General features: G+C 38.2%; 1 protein-coding gene across 1 annotated transcript in view; it reads right to left on the bottom strand.

The window, feature by feature from the left end:
• Positions 1-18292, bottom strand: part of LOC115190204 (A disintegrin and metalloproteinase with thrombospondin motifs 3-like) — a 125609-nt gene that overhangs the window by 37648 nt on the left and 69669 nt on the right. The window contains 4 exon segments of the mRNA XM_029748701.1: positions 81-213; positions 1984-2127; positions 4302-4407; positions 15340-15496. Coding sequence (XP_029604561.1) covers positions 81-213; positions 1984-2127; positions 4302-4407; positions 15340-15496 — 540 coding nt within the window.

Below are 18292 nucleotides of genomic sequence, written 5' to 3'. Positions count from 1 at the left end.
GACAGGCTGCCCCGTCACCAACGGTCACAGTTGTTATTCTCAGATCTCAGGGGTCTAGCTAGCTAGTGGAGTGGACTTACAGCGGTGCACATCTTGTAGCCCACGCCGAAATCAAAACGACACTGCTCGTCCATGGAGTAGTTAATCCCAGGTAGCTCAGGAAGCTTGGGCCACTTGTGTTCAAAAGGGTTGTCCAGGAGACAGTCATAAGAGCTGGAGGAGGATAAAACACATCAGAACAGAGACAGTCATAAGAGCTGGAGGATAAAACACATCAGAACAGAGACAGTCATAAGAGCTGGAGGAGGATAAAACACATCAGAACAGAGACAGTCATAAGAGCTGGAGGATAAAACACATCAGAACAGAGACAGTCATAAGAGCTGGAGGAGGATAAAACACATCAGAACAGAGACAGTCATAAGAGCTGGAGGATAAAACACATCAGAACAGAGACAGTCAATAGAGCTGATAAATTGATCAGAAATACAGTGTAGACATTGTTAATGTTGTAAATGACTACTGTAGCTGGAAACGGCTGAATTGTTATGGAATATCTACATAGGCGTACAGAGGCCCATTATCAGCAACCATCACTCCTGTGTTCCAATGGCACGTTGTATTAGCTAATCCAAGTTTATCATTTAAAAAAGGCTAATTGATCATTAGAAAAACCTTTCGCAATTATGTTAGCACAGCTGAAAACTGTTGTGCTAATTAAAGAAGCAATAAAACTGGCCTTCTTTAGACTAGTTGAGTATCTGAAGCATCAGCATTTGTGGGTTCGATTACATGCTCAAACTGGCCAGAAACAAAAAACTTTTTTCTGAAACTCGTCAGTCTATTCTTGTTCTGAGAAATGAAGGCTATTCCATGCGAGAAATTGCCAAGAAACTGAAGATCTCATACAACGCTGTGCACTACTCCCTTCACAGAACAGCGCAAACTGTCTCTAACCAGAATAGAAAGAGGAGTGGGAGGCCCCAGTGCACAACTGAGCAAGAGGACAAGTAAATTAGAGTGTCTAGTTTGAGAAACAGACGCCTCACAAGTCCTCAACTGGCAGCTTCATTAAATAGTACCTGCAAAACACCAGTTTCAACGTCAACAGTGAAGAGGCGACTCCGGGATGCTGGCCTTCTAGGCAGAGTTGCAAAGAAAAAGCCATATCTCAGACTGGCCAATAAAAAGAAAAGGTAAGACGGGCAAAAGAACACAGACACTGGACAGAGGAACTCTGCCTAGAAGACCAGCATCTCGGAGTCGCCTCTTCATTGTTGACCTGATATAGGTCAGTGATATATGTCTCTGATAGGTCAGTGATATAGATCAGTGATACATGTCTCTGATAGGTCAGTGATATAGGTCAGTGATATAGGTCAGTGATATAGGTCAGTGATATAGGTCAGTGATACATGTCTCTGATAGGTCAGTGATATAGGTCAGTGATATAGGTCAGTGATATAGGTCAGTGATATTGGTCAGTGATACATGTCTCTGATAGGTCAGTGATATAGGTCAGTGATATAGGTCAGTGATACATGTCTCTGATAGGTCAGTGATACATGTCTCTGATAGGTCAGTGATATAGGTCAGTGATATATGTCTCTGATAGGTCAGTGATATAGGTCAGTGATATATGTCTCTGATAGGTCAGTGATATATGTCTCTGATAGGTCAGTAATATAGGTCAGTGATATATGTCAGTGATATATGTCTCTGATAGGTCAGTGATATAGGTCAGTGATATATGTCTCTGATAGGTCAGTGATATATGTCAGTGATATATGTCTCTGATAGGTCAGTGATATATGTCAGTGATATATGTCTCTGATAGGTCAGTGATATATGTCAGTGATACATGTCAGTGATATATGTCAGTGATGTCAGTGGTATGTCAGTGACCAGGATTCCTGGAAAAGCTGTGAATTCTGGGAAAGTTGTCAGAACCCTAGTCAGTGGTGTGGTGAAGGTTGCACCTACTGGATGTATCGGTTCAGTTCCTGTTTACTGCAGCGTGACCAGTGGTAGCGATGGAAGGCTGCTTGGACCAGCGGTGCCATGATACTCCCCATACTGGTCTCGTCAGAACAACGATTCCCCTGTCCGTCATGTTCCATACCTAACCTGTTGAAATGGTACCTGAGTTATTGATGAGCAAAACACACTATTACGCTCAAACACAAAGCCTACGTCTCAAATGGCACTCTATTCCCTATATAGGCCACTACTGTTGACTAGGGCCCATAGGCCTCAGATCAAAAGTAACGCACTGTATAGTGAATATGGTGTGGTTTAGTAAGTAGACAAATTCTCTGTGCTTAGCAACACTTAAGATACTTCTTATAATTATGTAATGGTCCTGGCTAGACTAAGTAGAGCAGCAGCTCTAATGTAATGGTCCTGGCTAGACTCTATAGAGCAGCAGCTCTAATGTAATGGTCCTGGCTAGACTCTATAGAGCAGCAGCTCTAATGTAATGGTCCTGGCTAGACTAAGTAGAGCAGCAGCTCTTATGTAATGGTCCTGGCTAGACTCTATAGAGCAGCAGCTCTAATGTAATGATCCTGGCTAGACTAAGTAGAGCAGCAGCTCTAATGTAATGGTCCTGGCTAGACTCTATAGAGCAGCAGCTCTAATGTAATGGTCCTGGCTAGACTCTATAGAGCAGCAGCTCTAATGTAATGGTCCTGGCTAGACTAAGTAGAGCAGCAGCTCTAATGTAATGGTCCTGGCTAGACTCTATAGAGCAACAGCTCTAATGTAATGGTCCTGGCTAGACTCTATAGAGCAGCAGCTCTAATGTAATGGTCCTGGCTAGACTCTATAGAGCAACAGCTCTAATGTAATGGTCCTGGCTAGACTAAGCAGAGCAGCAGCTCTAATGTAATGGTCCTGGCTAGACTCTATAGAGCAGCAGCTCTAATGTAATGGTCCTGGTTAGACTCTATAGAGCAGCAGCTCTAATGTAATGGTCCTGGCTAGACTCTATAGAGCAACAGCTCTAATGTAATGGTCCTGGCTAGACTAAGTAGAGCAGCAGCTCTTATGTAATGGTCCTGGCTAGACTAAATGGAGCAGCAGCTCTTATGTAATATTCCTGGCTAGACTCTATAGAGCAGCAGCTCTAATGTAATGGTTCTGGCTAGACTAAGTGGAGCAACAGCTCTTATGTAATGGTCCTGGTTAGACTAAGTGGAGCAGCAGCTCTAATGTAATGGTCCTGGCTAGACTAAGTGGAGCAGCAGCTCTAATGTAATGGTCCTGGCTAGACTAAGTAGAGCAGCAGCTCTTATGTAATGGTCCTGCTGGCTAGACTAAGTAGAGCAGCAGCTCTAATGTAATGGTCCTGGCTAGACTCTATAGAGCAGCAGCTCTAATGTAATGGTCCTGGCTAGACTCTATAGAGCAACAGCTCTAATGTAATGGTCCTGGTTAGACTAAGTGGAGCAGCAGCTCTAATGTAATGGTCCTGGCTAGACTAAGTGGAGCAGCAGCTCTAATGTAATGGTCCTGGCTAGACTAAGTAGAGCAGCAGCTCTTATGTAATGGTCCTGCTGGCTAGACTAAGTAGAGCAGCAGCTCTAATGTAATGGTCCTGGCTAGACTCTATAGAGCAGCAGCTCTAATGTAATGGTCCTGGCTAGACTAAGTAGAGCAGCAGCTCTTATGTAATGGTCCTGCTGGCTAGACTAAGTAGAGCAGCAGCTCTAATGTAATGGTCCTGGCTAGACTCTATAGAGCAGCAGCTCTAATGTAATGGTCCTGGCTAGACTAAGTAGAGCAGCAGCTCTAATGTAATGGTCCTGGCTAGACTAAGTAGAGCAGCAGCTCTAATGTAATGGTCCTGGCTAGACTAAGTAGAGCAGCAGCTCTAATGTAATGGTCCTGGCTAGACTCTATAGAGCAGCAGCTCTTATGTAATGTGTAATTCACTCAATGTATAATTGGAAAAGCAGTCACACATACTTGTTGCAGGTTAATTATTCAATGATAAACTTGAAAGAAAATAAGTAGAATTACAATTTACTTCCTGAATTGACCGACTTGAAATGGAATCGACCCCCATCTGGAGTGTGTCTTAGTTCTGTGTTTTCCAGCTGTGTCCATGTCTCTGTTCCCAATGACAGCCTATTTCCTTTGCAGTGCAGAGAAACCCACACACACAGCTCTTTGCTTGTATCCCTTTAGTTTCTTCAAGCTATTGGGCTCATAGGTCCCGTAGGACTCTGGTCAACAGTAGTGAACAACAGGGAGGAGGGCGCCATTTGGGACGCAGACTGTGTGCTGCGATGACTTACACATGTCCGGTCTCGTGCGCCACCACGAAGGCCGAGGAGAATCCGTCCTCGTGGTTCAGAGTGCAGCTCCTCAGAGGGTGGCACATGCCTGTCACCGGGGCGTAACCTAGGCAACACAGATCACACACAGCACCGATAACAAACCCGCTAGGCAGGCATACGCAGAGATGAAGGGTTGTATAGCCGTTACATCACACCTGGGTTCAAATACTACTTGAAATCATTTAAAATACTTCAGCTGGGCTTGATTGAGCTTGCCTGGCGCTATGGAACCAATGGAATAGTTGCATAAGCGCAAAACCCCGCCCCCCCCTGGCACTCCAGGCAGACTAAACATGGTGCTTAAAGTATTACAATTAAAAACAAATACTACTTGAACCCAGGTCTGGTACATATGCCTCTCTAAGGCTCTGATCAAACCCTGGTTATGATGATGTGGTGCGGTTCGATAAAGGTGAGACTAGGTCGGCCTGCTTTTAGATGTCTGTCTGTGTTTCGGGAGACGTCTTCAATACCAATTGATCTAGTGAATCAGACATTAATCATACATTCATATCTTGGTCAGTGGTCATCTTCATCAACAGGGAGGCCAATTAAGAACACATTCCTATTTGCAACGACAACCTGTCAAGAGGCATATAAAGTACCTATTGCATTTTGCAATAGTTTTGTGTAGATGAGAAATAGTACGTATGGTCTCCTGACTCTGGTAGGTACTTCTAGTTGTCAGAATTCTCAGAATGCACATTTTTACAGCTAGTAGTTGTATAAACAAAGCTACTGCGTAAACATGCTGCTAATACAGGATGTTTGATTGACTTCAGCTCTAAGTGTTTTTTTTTACATGAGAGAAAATGATGAATTATCCCAACAGAGCCATTGCTATTATAATTATAGTGTCTGACATATACATACTGACATTAACAAAAAACTACTAATTGGACACAAATCAGAACAACTAATATGAAAATGAACACAGATTACTGTATATAAAGCATGTCGTCTTCATGTGCGGCTAAATCCCAAATGGCACCCTGTTCCCTATATAGTACACTACTTTTGACCAGGGACCATAGCGCACATCATAGGGAATAGTGTGCCATCTGGGACAGATGCACATGAAAAAGACTTGCTTTATAGTGTGTGTTAATTTTCATAGTAGATGTTCTGATTTGTGTCCAATGAGCTGTTTGTTGTTGATAGCAGTAAGTACGGGTCTCTGTCGTTAGCTGATACGTGCTGCTGAACAGATGAGTAAAATGCCCTTTAAAAATATACAGTGTCAATAATCAGGAAATGCCCAAAAGGCAGGAAATGATGCTACGAAAAAATTGAAAAACTGTCAAACTTTGAGAAAGGCCTGAAGATTTTGTCTGTGTACTTGCTTGTCGAAATTCCTCCTCTATGTACTAAAATAGACAGTAAGCTTGAAAGCATTTTGTTAAACCCAGCACAGACAGACCAACACAAGCTTGTTAAAACCAAACACAACCATATAATATAACCCAACAATACAGTAATGACACATATTTAAGCACAAAGCACAAATGAATATAACTACTATACTATATATAACTACTATACTATACATAAGTACTATACTATATACTATACATAAGTGCTATACTGTATACTATATATAAAACTACTATACACTATATATAACTACTATACTATACACTAACTACTATATTATATACTATATATAACTACTATACTATACACTAACTACTATATTATATACTATATATAACTACTATACATAAGTACTATACTATATACTATATATATATATACATATATATATATATACACACACACACAACTACTATACACTATATATAACTACTATACTACATACTAACTACTATACACTATATATATCTACTATACTACACACTAACTACTATACTATATATATCTACTATACTACACACTAACTACTATACTATATATATCTACTATACTACATACTAACTACTATACTACACACTAACTACTATACACTATATATATCTACTATACTACATACTAACTACTATACTATATATAACTACTATACTACATACTAACTACTATACTATATATAACTACTAATCTACATACTAACTACTATACTATATATAGCTACTATACTACATACTAACTACTATACTACATACTAACTACTATACTATATGTAACTACTATACTACATACTAACTACTATACTATATATAACTACTAATCTACATACTAACTACTATACTATATATAGCTACTATACTACATATAACTACTATACTACATACTAACTACTATACTATATATAACTACTATACTACATACTAACTACTATACTATATATAACTACTATACTACATACTAACTACTATACTATATATAACTACTATACTACATACCAACTACTATACTATATATAACTACTATACTACATACTAACTACTATACTATATACAACTACTATACTATATATAACTACTATACTACATACTAACTACTATACTATATTTAACTACTATACTATATATAACTACTATACTACATACTAACTACTATACTATATATAACTACTATACTATATATAACTACTAAACTATATATAACTACTATACTACATACTAACTACTATACTATATATAACTACTATACTATATATAACTACTATACTACATACTAACTACTATACTACATACTAACTACTATACTATATATAACTACTATACTATATATAGCTACTATACTATATATAACTACTATACTATATATAACTACTATACTATATATAACTACTATACTACATACTAACTACTATACTATATATAGCTACTATACTACATACTAACTACTATACTATATATAACTACTATACTACATACTAACTACTATACTATATATATCTACTATACTACATACTAACTACTATACTATATATAACTACTATACTATATATAACTACTATACTATATATAACTACTATACTACATACTAACTACTATACTATATATAACTACTAATCTACATACTAACTACTATACTATATATAACTACTATACTATATATAACTACTATACTATATATAACTACTATACTACATACTAACTACTATACTATATATAACTACTAATCTACATACTAACTACTATACTATATATAACTACTATACTACATACTAACTACTATACTATATATAACTACTAATCTACATACTAACTACTATACTATATATAACTACTAATCTACATACTAACTACTATACTATATATAACTACTATACTATATATAACTACTATACTACATACTAACTACTATACAATATATAACTACTATACTACATACTAACTACTATACTATATATAACTACTATACTATATATAACTACTATACTATATACTAACTACTATACTATATATAACTACTATACTATATATAACTACTATACTATATATAACTACTAATCTACATACTAACTACTATACTACATACTAACTACTATACTATATATATCTACTATACTATATATAACTACTATACTATATATAACTACTATACTATATATAACTACTATACTATATATAGCTACTATACTATATATAACTACTATACTACATATAACTACTATACTATATATAACTACTATACTATATATAACTACTATACTATATATAACTACTATACTACATACTAACTACAATACTATATATAACTACTATACTACATACTAACTACTATACTATATATAACTACTATACTATATATAACTACTATACTATATATAACTACTATACTACATACTAACTACTATACTATATATAGCTACTATACTCGATCAAGAGATGTGCAGCGATCCAGATTAGCTAAGCGTTTTGTTTGGTTCAAATGCAACATTTTTGGGGGATTGTTGTTCAAACAAATGATCATGCTCTCTGACCATGTGAAGACCTTTGGCATGCAGGTAAAAAGCAGAAAATGCAGACACAGACAGATATTGATGATCGGGGCTGCTTCAGTTGGCCATGTCCCAAATGCCAATCTATTCCCTATATAGAGGACTACTTTTTTGACAAGAGCTCTATTGGCCCTGGTCCAAAGTAGTGCACTACATAGTGGATGGGGTACCATTTGGGACACATGCTCTGTGGTGATTAGCTAGAACCCAGTTGCAATGATGTCACTATAACCACATTTCAACCAGTTCTGGTTGTAATCTGATTGTTGTAATGGCGTTATTTCATCTAGCTCGGCCCGATGGGAAAGAACTACAATGAACATGGCGGCATCCAATGGTTATGTAGTTATATCAAATGGTTATGTTATAATGGTTATGTAGTTATATCAAATGGTCAAATGGTTATGTTATAATGGTTATGTAGTTATATCAAATGGTTATGTTATAATGGTTATGTAGTTATATCAAATGGTTATGTTATAATGGTTATGTAGTTATATCAAATGGTTATGTTATAATGGTTATGTAGTTATATCAAATGGTTATGTTATAATGGTTATGTAGTTATGTCAAATGGTTATGTTATAATGGTTATGTAGTTATATCAAATGGTCATGTTATAATGGTTATGTAGTTATATCAAATGGTTATGTTATAATGGTTATGTAGTTATATCAAATGGTTATGTTATAATGGTTATGTAGTTATATCAAATGGTTATGTTATAATGGTTATGTAGTTATATCAAATGGTTATGTTATAATGGTTATGTAATTATATTAAATGGTCAAATGGTTATGTAATAGTCATGTTATATTCATATCCAACAGTTACTCTGTTTATAGGAAGATGACGTTCCCTATTATATGCCACTGACATAAAGGTGTCGTATGATCACCCTCAGAGTTGGGCTCAGTTATATTTCAATCAATTCTGTCAATTCAGGAAGGAAACTGAAATTGGAATTGACCCCAAACCTAGTTTGAATGACTTAGTGAGAATGGCTTAGTTAGACTTAGTGTGAATGGCTTAGTTCTACTTAGTTAGAATGGCTTAGTTAGACTTAGTGAGAATGGCTTAGTTAGACTTAGTGTGAATGGCTTAGTTCTACTTAGTTAGAATGGCTTAGTTAGACTTAGTTCTACTTAGTTAGAATGGCTTATTTAGAATGGCTTAGTTAGACTTAGTTGTACTTACTTAGAATGGCTTAGTTAGACTTAGTTCTACTTAGTTAGAATGGCTTATTTAGAATGGCTTAGTTAGGCTTAGTTGTACTTAGCTCATCTTAGTTATACTTAGTTAGAATGGCTTAGCTATACTTAGTTGTACTTAGACTTAGTTCTACTTAGTCAGAATGGTTTAGTTAGACTTAGTCTACTTAGTTATAATGGCTTAGTTAGGCTTAGTTGTACTTAGTTAGACGTAGTTATACTTAGTTAGAATGGCTTAGTTAGACTTAGACTTAGTTCTACTTAGAATGGTTTAGTTAGACTTAGTCTACTTAGTTAGACTGGCTTAGTTCTACTTCGTTAGAATGGCTTAGTTAGAATGGCTTAGTTAGGCTTAGTTCTACTTAGTTCTACTTAGTTAGAATGGCTTAGTTCTACTTAGTTAGAATGGCTTAGTTAGACTTAGTTCTACTTAGTTAGAATGGCTTAGTTAGACTTAGTTAGACTTAGTTAGAATGATTGATGGTGTTTCTTCTTCCATGAAAGTTTAGTTGCTCATCACCTATTTAAATGCTGCAAGCAAAATGGCACAACATGAAAGCAATGGAGATGCGCTAGCTAAGCCCTTTATCTGAAGACAGATAAAAGATATTCAAGAGAATGTAGACTATATACATTCCCATGAAAAAGCCATGGTGAGCTTGGCATGGAAGAGTATGAGAAAAAGTTGCAGTAGGTACAGTAGCTATAGTACATTAGCTATAGTGCAGTAGCTATGGTACAGTAGCTATAGTACAGTGCTATAGTACAGTGCTATAGTACATTAGCTATAGTGCAGTAGCTATGGTACAGTAGCTATAGTACAGTGCTATAGTACAGTGCTATAGTACATTAGCTATAGTACATTAGCTATAGTGCAGTAGCTATGGTACAGTAGCTATAGTACAGTGCTATAGTACAGTGCTATAGTACATTAGCTATAGTACATTAGCTATAGTACATTAGCTATAGTGCAGTAGCTATGGTACAGTAGCTATAGTACAGTGCTATAGTACATTAGCTATAGTACAGTGCTATAGTACATTAGCTATAGTGCAGTAGCTATGGTACAGTAGCTATAGTACAGTGCTATAGTACATTAGCTATAGTACAGTGCTATAGTACATTAGCTATAGTACAGTAGTTATAGTACAGTAGCTATGGTATAGTAGCTATAGTACAGTAGCTATAGAACAGTAATTATAGTTATACACTGAACAAAAATATAAACGCAACATGCAACAATTTCAAAGATTTTACTGGGTTACTGTTCATATAAGGAGATCTGTCATTGGAAATAAATTCATTAGGCCCTAATCTATGGGTTTCACATGACAGGAAATACAGATACATCTCCTTCACATAGAGTTGATCAGGCTGTTGATTTTGGCCTGTGGAATGTTGTTCCACTCCTCTTCAATGGCCGTGTGAAGTTGCTGGATATTGGCGGGATCTGGAACACGCTGTCATTCACCAGTGGTCCCGTGTGGCTCAGTTGGTAGAGCATGGTGTTTGCAACATCAGGGTTGTGGGTTTGATTCCCACGGGGGGCCAGTACAGAAAAAAAAAAATATATATATATATATTTTTTTTTAAATGTATGAAATGTATGCATTCACTACTGTAAGTCGCTCTGGATAAGAGCGTCTGCTAAAGGACTAAAATGTAAATGTAAAAATTTTCACGTCAACCCAGAACATCTCAAACATGCTCAGTGGGTGGCATGTTTGGTGAGTATGCAGGCCGTGGAAGAACTGGGACATTTTCAGCTTCCAGGAATTGTTTACAAATCCTTGTGACATGAGGCTGTGCATTATCATGCTGAAACATGAGGTGATGGTGGCGGATAAATGGCACAACAATGGGCCTCAGGATCTCGTCACGGTATCTGTGTGCATTCAAATTGCCATTGATAAAATGCAATTGTGTTCATTGTCCGCAGCCTATACCATAACCCCATCGCCACCGTGGGGCACTCTGTTCACAACGTTGACATCAGCAAACTGCTTGCCCACACGATGCCATACACACTGTCTGCCATCTACCCGGTACAGTTGAAACCGGGATTCATCCATGAAGAGCACACTTCTCCAGCGTGCCAGCGGCCATTAAAGGTGAGCTTTTGACCACTGCAATCAGATCACGACCCTGGTGAGGACAACGAGCACACAGTTGAGCTTCCCTGAGACGGTTTCTGACAGTTTGTGCAGAAATTATTCGGTTTCAGACAATCCCACAGGTGAAGAAGCCGGATGTGGAGGTCCTGGGCTGCCGTGGTTACACGTGCTCTGCGGTTGTGAGGCCGGTTGGACGCAATTCTCTAAAACAACATTGAAGGCGGCTTATGGTAGAGAAATTAACATTACGTTCTTTTGCAACAGCTCTGGTGGACATTCATGTAGTCAGCATACCTATTGTACGCTCCTACATTTGTGGCATTGTGTTTTAGAGTGGCCTTTTATTGTCCCCAGCACAAGGTGCACCTGTGTAATGATCATGCTGTTTAAACAGCTTCTTGATATGCCACACCTGTCAGGTGGATGAATTATCTTATCAACGGAGAAATGCTCACTAACAGGGATGTAAACAAATTTGTGCACAACATTTGTGAGAAATACGTTTTTTTTGTGCGTATGGAACATTTCTGGGATCTTTTATTTCAGCTCATGAAACATGGGTCCAACACTTTACATGTTGCATTTATATTTTTGTTCAGTATAAATCACACCTATATATTCCATGAATGATATGAGAAGATGACATGAGTCAGTAATTTAGGTATTTTTATTTATTTAATAAGGCAAGTCAGTTAAGAACAAATTCTTATTTACAATGACAGCCTACACCAGACAACGCTGGGCCAATTGTGCGCCGCCCTACGGGACTCCCAATCACGGCCGGTTGTGATACAGCCTGGATTCGAACCAGGGTGTCTGTAGTGACACCTTAAGCACTGAGATGCAGTGCCTTAGACCGCTGTGCCACTCGGGAGATACAGTATATAGTATCATAAATGACACAGATCCTATAGATAAATCACTCAACATACCTGTCAGTGGTTACTGCTACAGTGAGAGGACAGTCACATACATTCGACATACCTGTCAGTGGTTACTGCTACAGTGAGAGGACAGTCACATACATTCAACAAACCTGTCAGTGGTTACTGCTACAGTGAGAGGACAGTCACATACATTCAACAAACCTGTCAGTGGTTACTGATACAGTGAGAGGACAGTCACATACATTCAACAAACCTGTCAGTGGTTACTGCTACAGTGAGAGGACAGTCACATACATTCGACATACCTGTCAGTGGTTACTGCTACAGTGAGAGGACAGTCACATACATTCAATAACAAAATCTTCAGATTTAGTTTACGATTTTCATCCCTCATTAATCTCATCAGAGTTGCATTGAGATGTTCAGATTTAAGATATTAAAGTTTAAAATAAAGCGTTACATAGATTGTGGACCGTTTCCATGTATTTATTTTTGCTGACTCGTTATAAACAGGAGTTTCCTTTAAGGTCTCGTGGTCTGTATTTGGGTGTAAAATCCTCCAAGTCGTCATAAAAGTCTGGCAACAGAGTGTGATGTTTACCCCTAAGCCTGGAAGGTTGTTCCCTAGTTGAAGAGGCCGGTCCCAACCCATCCCACGGTGCCTTAGAGATGGGCCTGTTATGGCCATAACATCGCTGGCTGCTACGGTAACGGTTGAACTTTTTAAACATGACATGTGCTTCAAAGTTAAACCAAAGTCAAAAGTCAATATGTGACAGTGAACTTCAAAAGAAGGGAAGCAAGAGGTTTGTTTCTCAAAGCCTTGCGTTGCAGTGACCAAGTCTCAAGAAATGGTGTTGTGATGCAAAACAAATGTACAGATCTTGTTCCAAAATACATACTGTCATGTAATGTGGATGTGTAATGTAATGTAATGTAATGTGGATGTGTAATGTAATGTAATGTAATGTAATGTAATGTGGATGTGTAATGTAATGTAATGTAATGTAATGTAATGTGATGTAATGTGGATGTGTAATGTAATGTAATGTGGATGTGTAATGTAATGTAATGTGATGTAATGTAATGTAATGTAATGTGGATGTGTAATGTAATGTAATGTAATGTGGATGTGTAATGTAATGTAATGTAATGTAATGTAATGTGATGTAATGTGGATGTGTAATGTAATGTAATGTGGATGTGTAATGTAATGTAATGTGATGTAATGTAATGTAATGTAATGTGGATGTGTAATGTAATGTAATGTGGATGTGTAATGTAATGTAATGTGATGTAATGTGGATGTGTAATGTAATGTAATGTAATGTAATGTGGATGTGTAATGTAATGTAATGTAATGTGGATGTGTAATGTAATGTAATGTAATGTGATGTAATGTGGATGTGTAATGTAATGTAATGTAATGTAATGTGGATGTGGATGTGTAATGTAATGTAATGTGATGTAATGTGGATGTGTAATGTAATGTAATGTAATGTGATGTAATGTGGATGTGTAATGTAATGTAATGTAATGTGATGTAATGTGGATGTGTAATGTAATGTAATGTAATGTAATGTAATGTAATGTGGATGTGTAATGTAATGTAATGTGATGTAATGTGGATGTGTAATGTAATGTAATGTAATGTAATGTAATGTGGATGTGTAATGTAATGTAATGTAATGTGATGTAATGTGGATGTGTAATGTAATGTAATGTAATGTAATGTGATGTAATGTGATGTAATGTGGATGTGTAATGTAATGTAATGTAATGTGATGTAATGTGGATGTGTAATGTAATGTAATGTAATGTGATGTAATGTGGATGTGTAATGTAATGTAATGTAATGTGGATGTGTACATTGTATAACAAATACTAAGTAATATACCTTCGAGATAATAAACACTTTAACCTTGAACTTGAAGCGTTCCCTCTATAGAGGTTACTCAGAGAGAAAATAGTTGCTGTAATACTTACAGTTTTTGTCTTTAAACGATTTCAAGTCTATGCGTATTAAAGTCAACATGTCTATCTTCATTCACTTGTCTTACAAATAGACAGAGTGGGAGTACTTCAGTACACATTGATTCAAACCATGATGACGTAAGTAGAGACGATCTCAGATGAGTTGTATTATGTAAAACAACACAGAGAGGACATTTCCTGTTTCTGTTTAAATTAGAAGTTACTTACAGACTACCTGGAAACTATAAATACTGGAAAAAGGAAAAATCAAACCATTTCTGAGCAGTTTCATGTTTTTTCCCTACATGCCAGAAACCATTATTTTGTAGATCTGATTGTATTTTTGGAAACATAGGTTGGCCCACAATGCCCAGTCAGTCAGCAAAGGGTTGGAAAATACTCAATGATGTGCTCAGTGTTATGTGAGGTCACCACTGGAGGATGTAGACCTGCTCAGGACCATGTCAGCATCACAAAATGGCTCCCTGTTTCCTTCACGCACTACTTTTGGCCAGGGCCCCATTGGGTTCTGGTCACAAGTAGTGCACTATATAGGGAACAGGGTGCCACTTGGGATGGACACCATTTCTGGACCACAGCAGCAGCTGCCTGCTTCCCTGTAAGTTCCCAGCATGGTTGGGGTCCAGTCCATCACTATTAAAACAATTCCGGAAGTAAACTGACAATCCAATTCCAATTGAAAAGCAATAAGGGGGAAAAAAAATCCAGAATTGGAATTTCAGTTTACTTCCGGAATGGACTTGGAATTGAAACTGACCCCAACTCTGTCAAGTTTCCAGAGACCTTACCTGAGCTAGCCTTGAAAGGAGCCAACCCTTGTGAATGGAAGGAGATATCTGTCGTATCAGTCTGCACAGGCCTCGATCGAGAGAAATACAGTACCTTGCATACCTGCGGGACCAAAATCTTGCCTTGTGAGGAAGATGGCATGGTCATGGTACTCAGCATGATCGGGGTCCCGGCGCTGCTGCGTGTTGGCCCAGCGACACACCTGCTCCAGGCTACGGGACGGGTTCCCACGCTCGATCAGGCTGATGGACTGAGGAAAGAAGAATACCGTTCTCATTTCAGAAACAATCTACAAGCCTGATCCCAGATCTGTTTGTGCTCTTGCCAACTCCATTGCTGTCATTGTTAAGCCAATGAGCGACAAGGAGTTGGCATGATACCCCAAACAGCAGGCACTCAGGCTAACAGCCTACCATAACCACTGGATAGGATCATCTCACAGTGTTTAATCATCGTTATTAATCTTACTAGCGCTCATTCAGCAGATAGATGACTACTTCAAAATGGTTTTACCTGCAATGATCGGGATCAGCATGCTTGTTTTAGCTACTTGAGTTGAAAGCATTGATTTTTAGTTGCCCTGGATAAGAGTATCTGCTCAATGACTAAAACATCATGTAATTATTAGTTATTTAGAACATACTGTACTAGGGTGTACTAACATCCCTGGTCAAAAGTAGTACACTATATAAGGAAAAGTAGTACACTTCATAGGGAATGGAGAACCATTTTGGAGGCATCTTTATTGTTTTACAGCAACAGCCTGGAGAGGGTTCTGGTGCTTGAGGAGAATATATATATATTTTTTATTTAACCTTTATTTAACTAGGCAAGTCAGTTAAGAACAAATTCTCATATACAATGACTGCCAAACCCAGACAACGCTGGGCCAATTGTGCGCCGCCCTATTGGACTCCCAATCATGGCCAGTTATGATACAGCCTAGAATCGATCTAGGGTCTGTGGTGACCCCTCTAGCACTGAGATGCAGTGCCTTAGATCGCTGTGATACAGCCTGGAATGGAACCAGGGTCTGTAGTGACCCCTCTAGCACTGAGATGCAGTGTCTTAGACCGCTGTGATACAGCCTGGAATGGAACCAGGGTCTGTAGTGACCCCTCTAGCACTGAGATGCAGTGCCTTAGACCGCTGTGATACAGCCTGGAATGGAACCAGGGTCTGTAGTGACGCCTCTAGCACTGAGATGCAGTGTCTCAGACCGCTGTGATACAGCCTGGAATGGAACCGGGGTCTGTAGTGACCCCTCTAGCACTGAGATGCAGTGTCTTAGATCGCTGTGATACAGCCTGGAATGGAACCAGGGTCTGTAGTGATGCCTCTAGCACTGAGATGCAGTGCCTTAGACCGCTGCTCCACTCGGGAGCCCCACTAACCTTATCTAAAAGGTTAGTGACTATAATTGTGCTGCTGGCAACAATTTAATGTAGTTATTTTTGCCAAATAGAATGTTATTTAAGTTCCTGATCTAATAGCTAATTTCTGTAGGCTATGGCAGGTGTCCTAGAATGTTATTTAAGTCCCTGAGCTAATAGCTAATTTCTGTAGGCTATGGCAGGTGTACTAGAACGTTATTTAAATCCCTGAGCTAATACCTCATTTCTGTTGGCTATGGCAAGTGTTCTAGCATGTTATTTGAGTTCCTGAGCTAATAGCTCATTTCTGTTGGCTATGGCAGGTGTTCTAGCATGTTATTTAAGTTCCTGAGCTAATAGCTAATTTCTGTAGGCTATGGCAGGTGTTCTAGAATGTTATTTGAGTTCCTGAGCTAATAGCTCATTTCTGTAGGCTATGGCAGGTGTTCTAGAATGTTATTTAAGTTCCTGAGCTAAAAGCTCATTTCTGTAGGCTATGGTAGGTGTTCTAGAATGTTATTTAAGTTCCTGAGCTAATAGCTAATTTCTGTAGGCTATGGCAGGTGTTCTAGAATGTTATTTAAGTCCCTGTGTAGAAATACAGTAAATTAGCTTCAACTTTCCAAAAATCCCTTGGAGGGAAAACAATCTTTAGATGGGAGGAACCACTGAACATCTAACTTGAATATTTGTATTTTTTTTTATTTCACCTTGATTTAATCTGGAAGGCCAGTTGAGAACAAGTTCTCATTTACAACTGCGACCTGGCCAAGATAAAGCAAAGCAGTGCGACACAAACAATACAGAGTTACACATGGGATAAACAAACGTACAGTCAATAACACAACAGAAAAATGTATATACAGTGTGTGCAAATGTAGTAAGATTAGGGAGGTAAGGCAATACATAGCCCATAGTGGCGAAATAATTACAATATAGCAATTAAACACTGGAGTGATAGATGTGCAGAAGATGAATGTGCAAGTAGAGATACTGGGGTGCAAATAAGCCAAAAAATAAATAACAATATAGGGATGAGGTAGTTGGGTGGGCTATTTACAGATGGGCTGTGTACAGGTGCAATGCTCAGTAAACTGCTCTGACAGCTGATGCTTATAGTTAGAGAGGGATATATAAGACTCCAGCTTCAGTGATTTTTGCAATTCGTTCCAGTCTTTGGCAGCAGAGAACTGGAAGGAAAGGCAGCCAAAGGAAGTGTTGGCTTTGGGGATGACCAGTGAAATATACCTGCTGGAGCGTGTGCTACGGGTGGATGCTGCTATGGTGACCAGTGAGCTGAGATAAGGCAGGGTTTTACCTAGCAAAGACTTATAGATGACCTGGAGCCAGTGGGTTTGGCGACGAATATGAGGTCGAGGGCCAGCCAACGAGAGCATACAGGTCGCAGTGGTGGGTAGTAATAAGGGGCTTTGGTGACAAAATGGATGGCACTGTGATAGACTACATCCAATTTGCTGAGTAGAGGCTATTTTGTAAATGACATCGCCGAAGTCAAGGATCGGCTGGATAGTCAGTTTTACGAGGGTATGTTTGCCAGCACGAGTGAAGGATGCTTTCTTTGCGAAATAGGAAGCCGATTCTAGATTTAATTTTGGATTGGAGATGCTTAATGTGAGTCTGGATGGATCAAGATGGATCACTTCAAATTGATT

This window comes from Salmo trutta, unplaced genomic scaffold (genome assembly GCF_901001165.1).
Source record: "Salmo trutta unplaced genomic scaffold, fSalTru1.1, whole genome shotgun sequence".
NCBI lineage: Eukaryota > Metazoa > Chordata > Actinopteri > Salmoniformes > Salmonidae > Salmo > Salmo trutta.
The sequence above is the reverse complement of the archived record's forward strand: the minus strand, read 5'-3'. Positions and strand labels throughout refer to the sequence as shown.